This window comes from Anser cygnoides, chromosome 1 (genome assembly GCF_040182565.1).
Source record: "Anser cygnoides isolate HZ-2024a breed goose chromosome 1, Taihu_goose_T2T_genome, whole genome shotgun sequence".
Taxonomy (NCBI): domain Eukaryota; kingdom Metazoa; phylum Chordata; class Aves; order Anseriformes; family Anatidae; genus Anser; species Anser cygnoides.
This window is the reverse complement of record NC_089873.1, coordinates 169,081,043-169,097,011: the sequence shown is the minus strand read 5'-3', so window position 1 is coordinate 169,097,011 and position 15,969 is coordinate 169,081,043. Positions and strand designations below refer to the sequence as shown.

The following is a 15,969-nucleotide window of genomic DNA, read 5'->3' as shown; positions in this document are numbered from 1 at the left end:
TTTTCTTTATTGAGCAGTAATCACTCTGTTGCCTTTAAACCCTTCACTTCTATGTCTTAGAGTATTGTAGCCAGCATGATGATGGGTTTGTACCAACAATCATATTTAGTATGTATTATTTCTGATTTAGTACTATCAGTATTATTCAGTGCAATTACTATTCAATAGCTAACTGTTATATAGATACACAGGAATATTAAGGGGCACTTTACACCTTTTCAGGTGCCAACTACCAAAAATAAATAATGAAAATTTCATAAAATTGAAATTTTATTAAAGTCTTTTTTGAGTGTAGAGCTTCACCAACTTAAACGTGACTATATTTTTTTTTCAGTTTGAGTGTTTCATAGAATAGAGTCAAAAGGAAAAAATCCGTATGTGTATGTTGGTTAAATATTTATCTAGAAGTTCACGTTAGTGTTCTTTTTAATGCCTTTTATAGCTGACAACCATACAACAATCCCTAAACCTGTTGCAAAAAGATAAAGATTATCTTAATCGCCAGAACATGGAGCTTAGTGTTCGCTGTGCACATGAAGAAGATCGTCTTGAAAGACTTCAGGTTCAGTTAGAGGATGCCAAAAAAGCTAGAGAAGAAATGTATGAAAAATACGTTGCATCCAGGTAAGTTAGTGTGTCTTCACTTCTGTCAAGTAGTCATTGTTGAACTTTTACCTTGTTTCTTGGACAAATCCTGTTTAAAAATAAAAAATCATAGCTTCCAGAAAACTAGCCTATATTTGTGTAACTAGAAATAGAATGCTACTTGTGCTTTTAATGTGTATTTATACATGAGGAAAAGTTTCTTTAAACTTTTATATAAGACTACAGCAGTAAAGGTTTCAGTATTGAAAGCTTACGGCAACAATGCTCTCTTCTGTATATAGAGATTTAGTAAGGTAAGTGTAATTAATTGCAAAAAAAGAAAAATTATTCTAAGTGCGTGTTTCACCTCTTTCATTGCCAAATGACCTTTATTAAAAACAGGAATATTTGAAAGGATAATCTAAACCATTTTTATAGAATAAAATATATTTAATTTTCACAAATGTTTAAAATAGGACATAGTTTGTTTCATATCAGCTCTCAGTCTTTCATATCTCAGGTCTGAATACAGATATTCTAACATTAGCCTTGAGGAACAAATTGACCATTGTATGCTAGTCAATGTGGTAAATAGTGTCAAATTTTTATGCTATTTGTATTGATATTGGCATATGTACAGGATGTCAAATAGGAAATAGTACATTATTTACCAGTATGTCTTGCTACATATATAGTACTATACTATAAAACTTCAGACCACATTTAGATTTTTCTTATTCAAATTTCAAGGTTATCCAGTTCATGGATCATCTACATTTCCCTACATCTAGATGACAAAAATACTATTTCAAAATTTACCCCAAAATGATATCATGTATTTGCCTATATGTAATTCATTAATGAACATACAGCTTTTTTTTGGTTAGCAGGGTCCTTAGCAAAACAGCTGTGGGTTGGATGAATCTCCTCTTGAGCTTCGAGTACGAAGCCAATTCAGTTTTCCTTCCTTTTATTTGAATCAGCAAGATGCAAGCAGCATCTATAAATCTTGTGTCCTTTCATAACTAAGATGAAGTGTCCTAAATATGACTCTCCTATAATACAACTAAAAGACAAATTGTTATCTAAATGGAAATATAAGAGCACTCTACTGAAATTACCAGCTATGGGGTTCCAGTCCGTATTGCTTATCAGAAGTCTGTCTAATATTAAGTATTACTTCTTTCGCTACAGTTGCTTCAGCAGCAACTCAGTGTTCATTAAAAGGTGCTTGGCAAATCTGTCAAGCTATTTACTTAGACTATTTCCTTTAAACAAGTGGTATCACTTGTTTATTTTAGTTAGCATAAAAATAAGTGTCACTTTTAACTGTCTTCTGGTGACATCACTGGGGGTGTTCAGGGCTCTTCCAGATTCTTCTAAAATTTTCAGTGAACCTTCCTGACTTTTAACAGTCTTGCTACTGGAGAGGAAGTATAATTTCTGCAACTGTAGAAATGATAAGTAGTTATGGTAATAGCAAGTAGTAATGATAATAGCAAATTGTTGCCATCTGAGTACAAAGAAAATGATAATGCTAGTTGATTGTGTAAGAATTGTGTCCTGATCTTCAGCATTTGTTTCCTTTCTATGTATTGAGCTATGTAACAATGTAACATATACAGAACAGGGAAAAAAAATTCTAATGTACAGTACAGTGTGCTTTTGGGGTCATTAACTTCTGTATTGTATCAAAGATCTTCACAAAATACCTTGCTATAGAGTGGTGCACTTGAGTAAGGAAGGGAGAAATATTTACTTTGAAGAGCCACCTCAAATTCAGTGTCTTAATAAAAAAACAAGCATGAAAACCTGAACAGCATACATTCTGTAATATGTAAATAACGTAATGCTTTTGTTTAAATCAGAGGAAGTTTTTGGCCAGTTCAGGTACTGAGTTCTAAAACGTACAAGCTATTCCACAACTGGAAATCCAAAGGATCTAAAACCTTTTATGGCAGTAAATGCATATTTCTTCATATATGTGCTTTTATTTCCAGACCTGTAATGGCCACCAGTGGCTTCGTTGTGGATTGATTATTCTTGAACAGTAGCTAAGTGTCAGTATTACTCTGAAATGAGATGATTTATCCTGGAATCTTCTGATACCTGCTACTTAAAAATATATATTTATTTTAGTTAATTTATTTGTAACATTGACAGGATAAATAAGTAAATCTTTTCATTTCACAAATTTCAACAGCATGTAATCTTCAGTGTTTCTTACAATGTTTTACCCCCAGGATGAGTTGTAAATAACACACAACAAAATCTTGCAGTATGGCAGTATTGTAGTTATTAAGTTTACTGACCCTTACCCGTATGAAGAAGCTATAAAATGTTGGGAAGTAAGTAACTAAAAATCCTTTTAAGTGGTTAATTAATATAAACACTCATGTAGAGGGTGACAAAGGATTTCTGCATGAATGTTAAACATAATGTTGCATGACGAATCAATGCCAAATGAATCAAACGTTACATATTTTAAAGTTTGTAGAAAGCTCTTGTTCCTGGTAAAATTTTCAGTAAATTTGCAAAGCAACATTGCTTAGAAGACATGCTAGCCTAAGTGGCAGGAAAATGAGTAAGAATCGAAATAAACTGTAAAATGTACTTGTACTGCTGCACCTGAAGCTTTGATATTTTGGCCATGCAATTCATTTTAAATTCCTGTGTCATTTGTGTGTTTGTTTATAGGGACCACTATAAAACAGAATATGAAAAGAGACTTCATGAGGAGTTGGAACAATTAAGACTGAAAACAAATCAAGAAATAGAACAACTTCGAAGCACTTCAAAAGAGATGTATGAACGTGAAAACAGGTAGATAAGATGTGGCGATAAGCTAATTAAAACAGAAACTTGCAAGTACTATTTTGTGTTGAGGTACAATATTAGTTGACTGGCTTTATGAGAGATGAACAAAATGAGAGAAATTAAGTTCAATTGTAAAATTAATGAAAATCTTATAAAAGCTAACAAGAAACAATTTTGTTCAGTAGAGATAACCATGTTAAATTTATTATGAAATGAGTGACATTAACAATGTTAATGAAAAGAAATATTAAAACTCATCTTGTAGATAAACATTAGTGGTTTGAAGTTTGTTCAGATGTACAGAGTTAGTTAATTCATACAAAATGTGTTGATTTACCTGTCATGCTGTATGGACAGTCTTGAAACTGCCAGGAAACTAGAAAGGAAGGTACTGATGCAGAAAGCAAAGCAGAAAAAAAAATGAGAGAAACCAGTAAGACTTTGATACGCTTCTAAAATCAATCTGTTTGAGACTTAGAGCATTATCATTCACAAAAGCATTCATTTCTTGTAAATTATAAAATCCTCTTTTGAAGGAGATACTAGTCCTGCAAAGACCTGTGGACTGAATTCTGTATTTTGTGATGTCTTGTTAAATTCCATGGAATTATGTGTGGTGTTAGGCATATATGTAAGTCGTTAGGGATCCCTTTAGGGTCTTGTACTTCTGGTGCTATATTTATTTTTGAGCCTGTTTTTTCGCCACTTGTACCCTTTAAAACAGGAGGAACACTTAACAATTCACTATAAACTCATTGTGTCTTGTGTGGACAAGAAAATAACTATAATAAAAAGATATTTGTGGCATTAGCATCTGTTCTTCTAATAGGTAGCTTTGTTATTGCTCTGAAGAGTGAAAAAAGAACATGACTCCTGCTGCCTGTCTTCCAGGCAACTGAAAGTTTCTAATTAAATATATTGCATCACTCTGTAGTTTTGCAAGCATGAGTAAAATGTGTATATATACGCGCACATACATACACACCACTTCCTCTATTCAAATCTATATTGAGTTGCAAAGAATTATTAGACTGTCGGTTGAGCTTTGACATTGGTCTGTGTATCAGTGAAAAAAAAAAAAACATTGAAGGAAATCTTGTTTGCGTCTGGAACCAATCTACGCAACTTTTTTCCTCACTTTGAAATAATTACTTTTGAAGTGTAAATCGCTTATATTTGACTTCATATTTTACAAGGAAAAGGATTTCTAGTGCATGCTCTTTTTATAAAATAATCTTTAAAAAGAATTTCACCAAAAGATGGTGCTTTCCCCTCAGTGTGGAAGCCCAAATTAGGAGCAAAACAGTTTGAAGTGAAGTAATGTGATGTGATAAGATGCTGATTGACTATGACTGAAAATAAAACTAAGGTGATGGTTTTATCTTAAAGCTCAAAGCACAGAAAGGTATTAAAACTAAGCTAATCTAATATTTAACTCTTTTCCTTCTCACTTTGCGAAGTCTGACGAGACTGATGTTTTCCTTGAATTTATCGATGGTTGTTTTACCCTTGGATGAGTCAGTCAAAGAAGCTAAAATAAGGGGTGGGGTGGGATCCAATAAAAGTGTGATAGAAACCAGAAGGAAACACCAACAATATGCAAAACCTACATGACTAACTATGCAATTAGTTGCATGTGGAAGTAGGATTTCTGTGCCTGGCTAATCTTTTCGTTCTTTATCATAAAAGTTGTAAGTTACCTCAGCTAGAAAGACACCATTCCCGTAGTTTTTAGTGAAGTACCCAGTAAAATTATTGGAATGTATTGAATTCCTACAAAAAAAAAAAAAGAAGAAATTTATAGTTCTCGTATTCCAAATTGTTTATGGATTTCTATGTATAACTAGGTTGTTTGATCATTGTTTTTAGAATTTCAAAACTGGAAATTTTTATTTTTGTTGCTATGTATGAGTGTAATGTGAAGTGTACTGGATAAGCATATAGACAGACAGCCCTCTATTGCTCTATCAGAATTGAAGTAGGTAGTATTAGAGTTGAGATCAGTCAGTAGTAATCCATGAAACAAAAGTCTTTTTCCTAACAGAATATTGACAGAATACTTCTGTTTCCTTCAGAAATTTGAGAGAAGCAAGAGATAATGCTGTTGCTGAAAAAGAAAGAGCAGTTATTGCTGAAAAGGATGCTTTAAGAAAATATGACCAACTCTTAGACCAGTAAGTATCTTTTAAAAATGCATATAAATAAATCTAAAGGTGTAACTATTAGGGAGGAGGAATGACTGGTTTGTCTTTCTGCTTATGGAGAATAATTTCAATCACAAAAATTTTGTTAAAATGAAGTTACAGATTTAATTTTAGTAGTAACTTTTTTTCCATTACCAGTGCAGTAACAATGTGAATGCTTGATTCACCTCCTACAATCCTGTAAAGACATGCAACCTTAATTAGGCCTCTTGCAGAAAGAAAAGGTATATTTCATACTGTGTTGTAGCAGTGCTTAAACTCTGAACCTCTTCTTTTTCTTTAGTTGAAAGTAGAAAACATCTTTTACATGACTTTAATAATTTCTCTAAAAATGTGGATAGAGAGCAGTAGTCATAAACTGTTATGCTTGCTACATGCTTCTTTTCTTACTGTTTCCTTTCCTCCCTCTTTCCTAGTCAGCATATAAAATACAGGGTCTATACAAACTCACAGTGCAGTTCACATTGGTATAGGGGAACTATAGCTGATTCTCTGCTGGTTTGCTGTCTACCTTCTTGCTCTGCAGCACCTTGTATTCGCTTTTTGTAAATTTAGAATATCAGCTATTATTAGTATTAGTAAATTATGGCATATTTAAGAACTATTGACCATAATCAAAATTGTTCAGGGTATGTTTGTCATATGGCCTTAATTTTGGGGCTTGTTTAATTGTTTAGTACATCTCTTTTTTCCAAAACAAAAAGGTCAGTGCACTAACCAAGTGTACCACCCTGTCATCTACTCAAAGGAAGTACTTATGTGAACTTTTTTTTTTGCTTGGAGTTGTTTTTAATTGCACATAGTAATCACATGAAGTGTTAATTTAAGCACAAACACAAATTATTTAAAGCCTTTATGTTTTGCATAAAAAACTCCTGCATTGCAGTGGCAGTACTAGTGAAGAAATAGCACTGCCCCAACATTAACCACAAAGGACTGAAAAAATGTCAGCACTATCTAATGGTGTGAAACATGAGGTATAGTTCTAGAGTAAACAGGGTGGATTAGGGGACATGACATTCATGCTCATCTTCAGGGGTTTGACTTCAGGTTGATTCTAGTTTGGGCTGAAAGCATTATAGGTGTTCTTAGATTCTAAAAAAGGAATTCAGTTAGCAAACTTTGAGATGACAGCTCCAGCAGAAAAATCAAAGTATAGAAATCAAAGCTGGTTGACTGGGCACAACCAGGAAACTTGGCTCAAAACTTATCTCCTGAACCAAACTAAAATGCTAATACAAGTCAACCGTGTGTTTCTGATGAGACTCGCAGCTTTCACTGAGTTATAACTCGCCATGACTTGAGGAACTCATATCTAACTAGAAGCTCTTCTGAAAAATAGGTCTAGCTTATGATAATTTGAATATGTACGCTTTCTTGTTTTTAATGGAAGTACCAACTTTATAATTCTTAGTATATTTTCAAATTTAAAAGCCATGTAGAAAATATTTTTCTATTCTGCTGTACTCCCATTTATATGATGTCACCTTTTTCCTACTCTTGCTTTTTTGAGAAGATACCCTGTAATCAGAAACATAAGAAACAATTTTGAAGTTTTTTTAGAAATAAGAGGAAAAATAAGAAAACTAGTAATATGCTATTTACCATCATCTTCATAAATACTCATGCCTCCATCCTACTGTAACTTTTTTTTTTATTCATAAGTTCTCCAATTAAGTAAAACTCTTCTTTCTTCCCTTTAAATAAGTTGATGAGTACTGGTGTTGGAGCTCAAGGAAGTAGGTTATTCCTCAGATGACTATGCTTTTTAAAGAAGAAAATTCTATTTGAGACAGTGAAAAAGACCTACTTCTTTAAAAAGTAGGTCTCCCTTTAAAACTGCATCCCTGCTAACTACAGTACAGGTGTCAAGACTGTGGCTTTTTACATATTCCAAATTATCTGCCCTAATGAATTGCAAAGTAGCAAATTGGCATGATGAGATGGAATAAATAACTTAAGACCCCAAAGTCTGAGGTTACTGTGGACTGAAATATGATGGTTTTGTGGGTCAAAAAAAATCTAATATAACCAGAATCCCCAACAATAAAAAAAGGGCACTTATGTTGTCCAATTCTATATTTAAGTGATTATAACAGCTAGTTCTGCTTTATTGAAAACAAGGTGACTCATCGTAGTTACCACTGGTATCATAATCTGTATAAACAAACATGTTTGAAAGCTTCAGAAGTATGTGGAATGTTGACTGGCCTGAATTCTGGTTAAATAAAGCCCCTGGCAAATCTTGTGATCAGAAGTGTAACTAATAGCCAATTTTCTAGTCAAGTGCAGTTATTTTCATTCTGCTTACTGATGTCTGTGATACCTTTTTGTAAATAGCCAGTTATGAATGCCAATAAAATGCTGAAGTGATAGTATTTGTGGAAGTGTTACATTGATAAACAATCAGTTGTTTTGACCTCAAAGTAGATCACTGTGATGTCAGGATGTAATTTTTGTTGCTCTCCTTGCTAATATACAGATGTGAATTCTGTGTGAGAATGTTTCATTTACATGTGACAATGAAAGAACAGGTTTGATATTTTGGCTTAAACTGTGGCCAATGTTACATGTTCTAGAAAATTGACCAAATGGAGACATTTTCACTTGCCTCAAACTGCTCATAGTGTGACTGAGAAATTTTCAAATTTTAAAGCTATGTTAACTCAATTGAAAGTCTCAGGGTTGAATGAGGAGAGCAACTCTAATAGTTCCGTCTTCTACTACACAGCTAAGTGTAGATGCTAAATATGTTCTAACTCTTCATTCTTTTGAATATTTCTCAAGTGTTATTTGAAAATACTGTTATCCTCTTAGTAGTCCTTGCCAGAGAGAGGGCAGGAACATAACTGAAAAACAGAACAAGAACAGCCTTGCTTCCTATTGCTTTTTCCTACGAGTTAAATTTTCTAGTTACATATAAGATTAGAGGTCAAAATAAAATGGCTCCCATGGCAGGGTGTTCAAAGTGGAATCCAAAGCCTAATATGGGGTAAACTCATGCAAGAGCACTTCACCTCAGGGTATATTACAACAGCTACCTCTTGCCTTTTGTTTATTCCCTTCCTTTAAAACTTAAGGAGTGTAATTTTTTTTCCAGAACTGTACAGCTTAGCTTTATCTGTGGAAACTCTCCAAAACAAACAAAAAAAAAATCAGAATTACTGGGAATACAAGGGAAATCCCTAGATGGTGTGATTTTTTTTTTTTTAATTTTTATTTTTTAGAAGATCTTATTTTTCTTAGTGACCAAACAAGAAAATTTGTATTCTGCTATGGGAAGTTCATTGCTGCTAATGTGATGTACTACTCAAGGTGATTTTCTGTTTTTGGAATGATAAAATGAGATGTGTAGAAAAATGGAGAAATTAATAAATATGCAGTAAAAAGAACACTAAGAAAACTTTGTAATGGCAATAGCGTTCCTTCAACCTTGCAGTAGGCACTATTTAAAAAAAAAAAAAAATCTTACGAAAGCTAATGGAGGGCTTAAATTGCTGCCTCTGTCTATGAGGAAGTAAGATATTTTTAAGTATGTATGTGTGGCTTATTTTTTTAGTGTATTTAAATATGCAAAGATGTTGAAAGGGCATTTTACTATGATGTTTTTACAGTTGGGTTGAGCAAAGTCAGGATGATGACTACAAAAAATAGTTTAGTCTTAGGTTTGTTGTATAAAGACTTTGAAAGATTTTGGCTTATTATGTAAACATTTCTGGATTTATTTATATAGCTCATCCATTAAAACTATTAGTTAAGTAATGAATAATCTGTTAAGAGAAGAAAACACCTCTAGGAGTATCTTTAGTGTTTCTATTTAGAAATGCCTTAATCAAATAAAGAGTGCAATAGAATAAAAAATTAGGTAGTTGTAAGTAGAAAAGAAAAAAAAAGTAAAGAGTTCTCTATGGTGGTGTTTACCTACATAATGCTCTTCAGTCAGGTGCAGGGCATGTATACGCTTTGAAGGCTTAGTCTGACCTTGAATCTTCAATATTTGAATCTTTTTCCCCCTTTTGTCTTTGTTCTTTGTAAAGATAGTTCTTCTAGAATTCATTCGGAGGTGAGATTAATGCTATCTGGCTTTAGTCATCTGTCTTAAACTTTGTAGGTGATCAGGAGAGGTAATCAATCCTGTTTATAAAATGGGTATTTAAGTGAAATGAAGATCCCTATACGTTTTGTATTAATTTTAAACAAGCCTGGAGACGACTATTTTAGATGATAAAATCATTGGATAAATTTACTGCGTAAATAAATGTTTCTTTTCATTTAGTGTCTCTGAGTATGCAGGAATGTTGTGATTAAATTAGCATTTGTTATATTATACATTCATTTTTAATAGAAACATGAAAAGTAATTATTTACCCCTTTTACTAACATGTTTTAATAATCTGGATGTTGATGACTGCAATCACAGGAGTCTAATCTTAAAATGATTAATCAATGTATTTTACTGCTCATGTTTAAATAAGAACCTATTATCTCTTCAAAAATATTTGTATAAAATATTTTAAACAATTAATTAAAAATAACAACCTTCAGGCCTAAATATTTCTTTGTCAAAACTGCCATAACCCAATATAAAAACTACTGCCATAACCTCTTACTCCCTAGACATAACCGCTACTTATATATATGAAGTATTTTATAATCCTGTGCATTGAAGTGCCATGTAGATCTCGAAAATTACTACTGCTTAAAATTTTCAGTTTCAATTAACATCAGTATTTTCTAAAATACTTTTGTGTTTAATAACCATTTGTTGTTGCTCTGATAATCTGTGACTTCTATAGCATGATGTGTATATCTTAATAACATCAAAGATTTGTATCAGAATAAAGCTGAGCCATTTCCTGTCATTGTTAGACCTAGTCTAGATTTCAACCATAGTCAATGTAACTACTACGCACTTCCCATTAAAAACTGCCTTCATCTTATTCTCCTGATGAGAAAGATAATTACAGGGTGCAGCTAAAGGGTAAGATGGAGATGTCATGGAAATTGCTGAAATACACCTTCTTGGAAGCTCAGAATCAATGCAAAGAAAGCAGTGAAAGAAGGAGCGGTAGCATGATAAAGAAGCAAAGAAAAAGTCAGTTTCCTGGGAGACTAGGTCTGGTTTGTTTTCAGACTGTAGAAGTAGCACTGAAATCTGTAATAAAAGGAATTCTGTGCATCCGTGATTTATGCTGAAATGGCTACTATTTTTTTTTCCTTTCTGAGGATACGTTTCAGTAGGCTTTACGTCGTAATGGATGATTTTAAGCTGCTCTCTAAGTAAAGTGACTCTCTTTCTATAATGTTTCTGTGTAAAAATAAATAAATAAATAAATCTGACATACCTCAAAGCTTACTTCAGATTCCACTGTAAGTGGAAAGCATTTTAATAAACAAAAGGAGAAAATTTAATTAGCTGATTTGATCAAATACACAAGTTGTAGCATTGGGAAGACTGCACACTTGCTAGGGCATGCCTAGCAATCTTTGCTTGTTCACTAATAGGCATCTCAACATTTTGCATTCTTAGCTAAGATAGCATCCTTCCAGGATCAATGGTTTAAGCCCATAAGCAGTCACTGTAGCTGTCTTGAATGATAAGCACTAGGTAGAGAATTGCCAGGTTAAGACTCACAGGAACTACAAATTGGGCTGATAGCTGGCATTTGTGAGCTTTGTTACATCTGGAACAGTCTTCTATGTTTGTTCTCTTACTCTGCATGAAATGTTCAATGACTATATTTATAGCTCTAGAAATCTTTCAACTGAAGTTCCATTTGACACAGCTCTTAAGAAATAATTCTCACAAGATATTAAGGATGGCTTGGGAAGGTTATAATACCAACGTATCCTCATATTGTTTCCCCAGACTAAGACTACAATTGTATAAAGGTTTTCCTTCAAGTATGCATTCTTGTTTTACCTATTCATTTCTTGCTAGACCTAATCTTAAAACATTAAGATTAATAAAAGCAAAATGTTAAAATTCTGTGATGGCTATTATGCTGAGTACCTAAGAAACTATTTACTCTTTCAGGTGTTTACGTTTTTTGGTAGCCTGGGAAGACTGAAGGTGTATCAATGTCCTTTTAGAACAACTTCAAAAGCGGTTGTAAGATCCCTCAAGAGGCATTCTATATGAGGGTGCTGCTGCTTAGTCATCTTATACGTCTTGAATGATAGGGATGAAAATTCCACTGCAAGCCATGATTTTCATATGATTGTTAGTATCCCTCATTTACACACACATTTTTGCGATTCACAGTGTACAGCTTGTTAATGACGAGCACTGGCAATCAGCAAATAGTGTCTCTTCACAACTTCACCAAATGATGTTTCAGGTGCTAAAAGTTTACATGGGCTCAAAGGAAGACTGAAAAAGCTACTTAAGTAGAAACCACATCCAGCTCAGCTAATTTCTAGCTAGTTCTTGAGCTAGAAATAGTTGGACGCTAGTGGGAGAACTTAGGGAGAGATGCAAAGTACACAAACATCTTTCTTGGTCTTCTCAAAATACACACTTCTAGCTCTGGTTGGAGACAGGATTACCAGGCTCCATGACCTTTCTTCTGATATGCTACAGCTATGTGATGTTGAACAGAAGTTGTAAAATACTGCTTTCTTAACTGCTTGCTTTATGTGCTTTGTGTCCCTTTGAAAAGTCTAGACTGGATGTAATGACAAGATATAAATGAAAGCATTTTTCTGACGATGATTTTAATGTGTTGGGTTATTTTTTTGATTGATACATATATCAGGTTATATATGCAAATATTTTTTTTTTTTCCTGGAGTGTTTCTAACCGTCTGAGCTTGAAGACAGTTCATTGTGAAGCCTCTAGCAGCATTAGGCAGCCCAAAAGATTAACACTTCAATGGCAGATGAGAATATAAACTGTTTATAAGGAAACTCCACATTTTTTAGAATGTGGGAGAAAAGCAACTCACAAATAACATGACCATATACCTGCAGTGATTATTAGTTGCATATGTCTACTAAAGCTGTGTATTATAATTCCTGTTCAAAAGCTAAATTCTTTAAAGCAGGGATATTGTATTTTCTGTATGGCTATGAATATTTTGATATTCAAATGATGGTTATTTAGATATTATATTTCAGCCTACTAAAACTATAGAAGTTTTCTTTTAATAGTATACTGTAAATAAAATAACAGAAAATAGCACATCTGAAAATTCTAACCACTGTACAATAGTGTGGGGGATGATTTTGTGTAGCTTGATATGTAGCTAACACAGATAAGCACAAAAATATGTACCTGTACTTGAATATGTACCATAAGATTAGTTGTCTCAATTACTATGATTTTTCAGACACTCGTTTAACTATTACAGTTTTCTAATATTTGAGCAAATGACTGGGAATATAAAGATTTTGTTGTATAATCTGTCTTTTTTTTCATTGCCTTAGATATTCTACAGCTTTTTTTTTTTTTTAAGTATTTGTCTTCACTGTTACTCAAAATTTTGACAATCTGTTTGTAAAATCTGATATTGTGGCCATCCTGTCTTCTAGTGTTCCTTTGCTGGGTGTCATGTTATATATTAAATGCAAGTATTACGGGATAAGGAAACTTCAAACAGATCTGCAGATCTAGAAGCTATAAAGCAAAAAGGCATAAACTTTGAAACCTAAGTTATGAACATAAGGTTCTCTGTGTTTTTTTTTCTGTATGTGTATTTCCATATAACATCCAAAGCTTTTTGACAAAACCCTAAGTAAAGTTCAGGGTGAACTAGGTGGTTAACGCTATAGACTTCTTCAGTCCTGGTGTCTCAGTAACCATAAAGGTTCTAGCATCAGTAGGTCATTACCTTCTAGAATTATCATAGAATCATAGAGTATCCCGATAAGGATCATCAAGTCCAACTCCTGGCAGCACACAGGATATCATCTGGAAAAAGATATGATGCTGTGCTCTTGTCTGGACAACTAATTGTTCAAGTGCAGTTTGCCTAAAGAGGTGCTTACGTGGTCTGAGAAGGGAAGCTTTGCAATTTTACGGGTGACATAGTAAACTTACGGGAGACTCCCTGAAGTGTTGGACATGGAGACTAGCATTTATTAGAGCTTTGGGCTGAATTTTGGGTGGAGCTTGTCTGTGCAGAATCAAATTAAAACCATTGATAAAATGTCAGGTATAAATAGGAAGCTGAAGTCGTCTGCTCTCAGCTGGTTCCTTACTTGCATGGTGGTGATACCCGTTACCTCTAAGTAGCTCTCATGAAATAGGAAAACAACAGCATGTTGTTCTGTAATTGAGGGTAGCTAGTCTGTTTGACAGATATTCTGTAAATGAAGAACCATCATGCTGTGTTCATGAAGACTACCAAAACAGTGCGTATCAGTGAGCCAAGGTACTTTCAGACCATACGCTGCAGGGAGCTGTTTGCCTTTGACATTAATTCTTCCAGTACTGAATATGCCTAATTGACCTTAATCATACTGAGGTCTTCCCAAATGAGAGAGGCAGTAAGGTATTTACACATAGTGCTCACAACTGATGAAACCACTGTTTGAGTTCTTGGCATCCTGTTTGCTGCTTCCTCTCTTCATGAGATTGACTTGTCCAGTGCCTCAACAGGAGAGAACAGGAAAACCAGGGCTGAAGGACTGACTTCCCTTTTGTATGATCTTGTATCTAGGTGTTTCCTCAAGAATGTATCCATTTTTGTCAGGTTTGGCGCAGAGTTGTTTACATTCAGGGACACCGGTAAATTGTTTTGAAGCTATATGCCATCACATTTTGGGTATTGGGAAGGCCATGTCCTTTAGGCCATGCTCCATTTCCTCAGTGGAAAGCTATTTAGATAGTTTCTAGAGCTGTTTGTGTTTCTAGCTAAATGATCTAAAGGCATAATATTGTTTGCTTATGTGACTCTGGGTAATTCTGTAAGAATATTCTATGAAACCACAGAACTGAGTGTGCACTTAATGCTTAATATGCATAGTTAACCAGAGTTCAAGAGCTTGCTAAAAAATACCTTGATCCTGGATAGCTGCAGGGTCCTTATGTGACACATTAGCAGCATTTTTAGCAAAAATTATGCAGCTATAGTGGCACTTAGATGTGACATGATGCTTGAATCCTGGGGAAACCAAAAGGGTAGTACTACTTTGAGGTATTTATGATATCAGCGAGTGTACAAGTGTTAAGTGTTTTTTATAGTAAAAAAAAAAAAAAAAAAAACATTACTTTTGCAAGACCTTATTGGGATGGGAATATTTATTCTGAGTGGGCCTCTGAGAGCAGCATTACATAAAAGTGGATAGGTTTAAAAAAAAAAAAAGGAAAGTAGATAAGTCTATTTGCATATCTTTTCTAATATTTAAATTATATGGTCAAAATGATGCAACTTATAGCTGGTATTGTAACAAATAACTACTGCATGTATACGTACATAATGTAGTTTAAGCTTTGATGTGAAACTTTGTCATCTGGAATTGTTTTCATGGATGTTCTGATTGTTTCGTGGAAGGTGTCCATTGCCACGGATAAACAGATACAAAAGTGCAGTGATTCATCTGATTCATTCCTTCTGAAATTTTGCTTAATGTTTGTTGTCTTTTCTTTGAGATATTAACCTTTTCCTTCCCAGGAATATAATCTAGATCATAAGCTTCAAGATGGTTCAGAAAGTTTCATCTTTCCATTTCACCTTGGATGTATTATACCGGGGACATCAGAACTCTTTGTGGGTTGTAGAGAGAGGAAGAATTTTTCCCATTCAAATCCATGTGGGAAAGGGAGAAAGTTTTTGTGTGTGTGTGTGCAAAATGGTGCTGTAAGTAGGTGAGTTAAAAGTGGTAGTTCTCTTCTCTTCATGCTCACTAACTTCAGGCATTTAACTGACTCTCAGATCCCCAACTATACTCAATTGAGACTGTTTCTCTTCACATAAGAGGATAAATGGGGTGTGACCAATCTAAATCTTGTCTCTTTGAGGTGAAGCACAGATTGATACATTAATTTTAAGATTTTTACATCTAAAACTGTGTGATGGAATATTGTCTTGCTTCTGTTATATGTTCATTGAGGACATTTTTTTGTTCTTACATGTGGTGTGCTTTATAAGCTAGTGGGACTGGGTTTTCAGGTTTTAGTTCTTTCCCTTATGACACACTGTTCCCATTCACAGGTTGTGAATTCTGGGTTTGATTTCTGTGTTATGTCAGTTCTGGGCATTTTTAAAAGTATTATATACACATTGATGAATGGGGTAAATTTGTCAAGTTTGTTTTCTTGGAGCTGGATGACAGTCTCTATTCAAAGGAAGAAAACACTTTTTAAAGGAGTGAATTTGCTGCAAGGTACTCGCATTATTAAAACATGCAGACAAACAGA

General features: G+C 33.9%; 1 protein-coding gene across 7 annotated transcripts in view; it reads left to right on the top strand.

The window, feature by feature from the left end:
* Positions 1-15,969, top strand: part of PIBF1 (progesterone immunomodulatory binding factor 1) — a 126,424-nt gene that overhangs the window by 27,845 nt on the left and 82,610 nt on the right. For all 7 annotated transcript variants that reach the window (XM_048079134.2, XM_048079137.2, XM_048079132.2 and 4 more), the window contains exons 8-10: positions 443-624; positions 3,283-3,408; positions 5,478-5,576. In XM_048079134.2, coding sequence (XP_047935091.2) covers positions 443-624; positions 3,283-3,408; positions 5,478-5,576 — 407 coding nt within the window. The remainder of the gene's footprint in view (positions 1-442; positions 625-3,282; positions 3,409-5,477; positions 5,577-15,969) is intronic.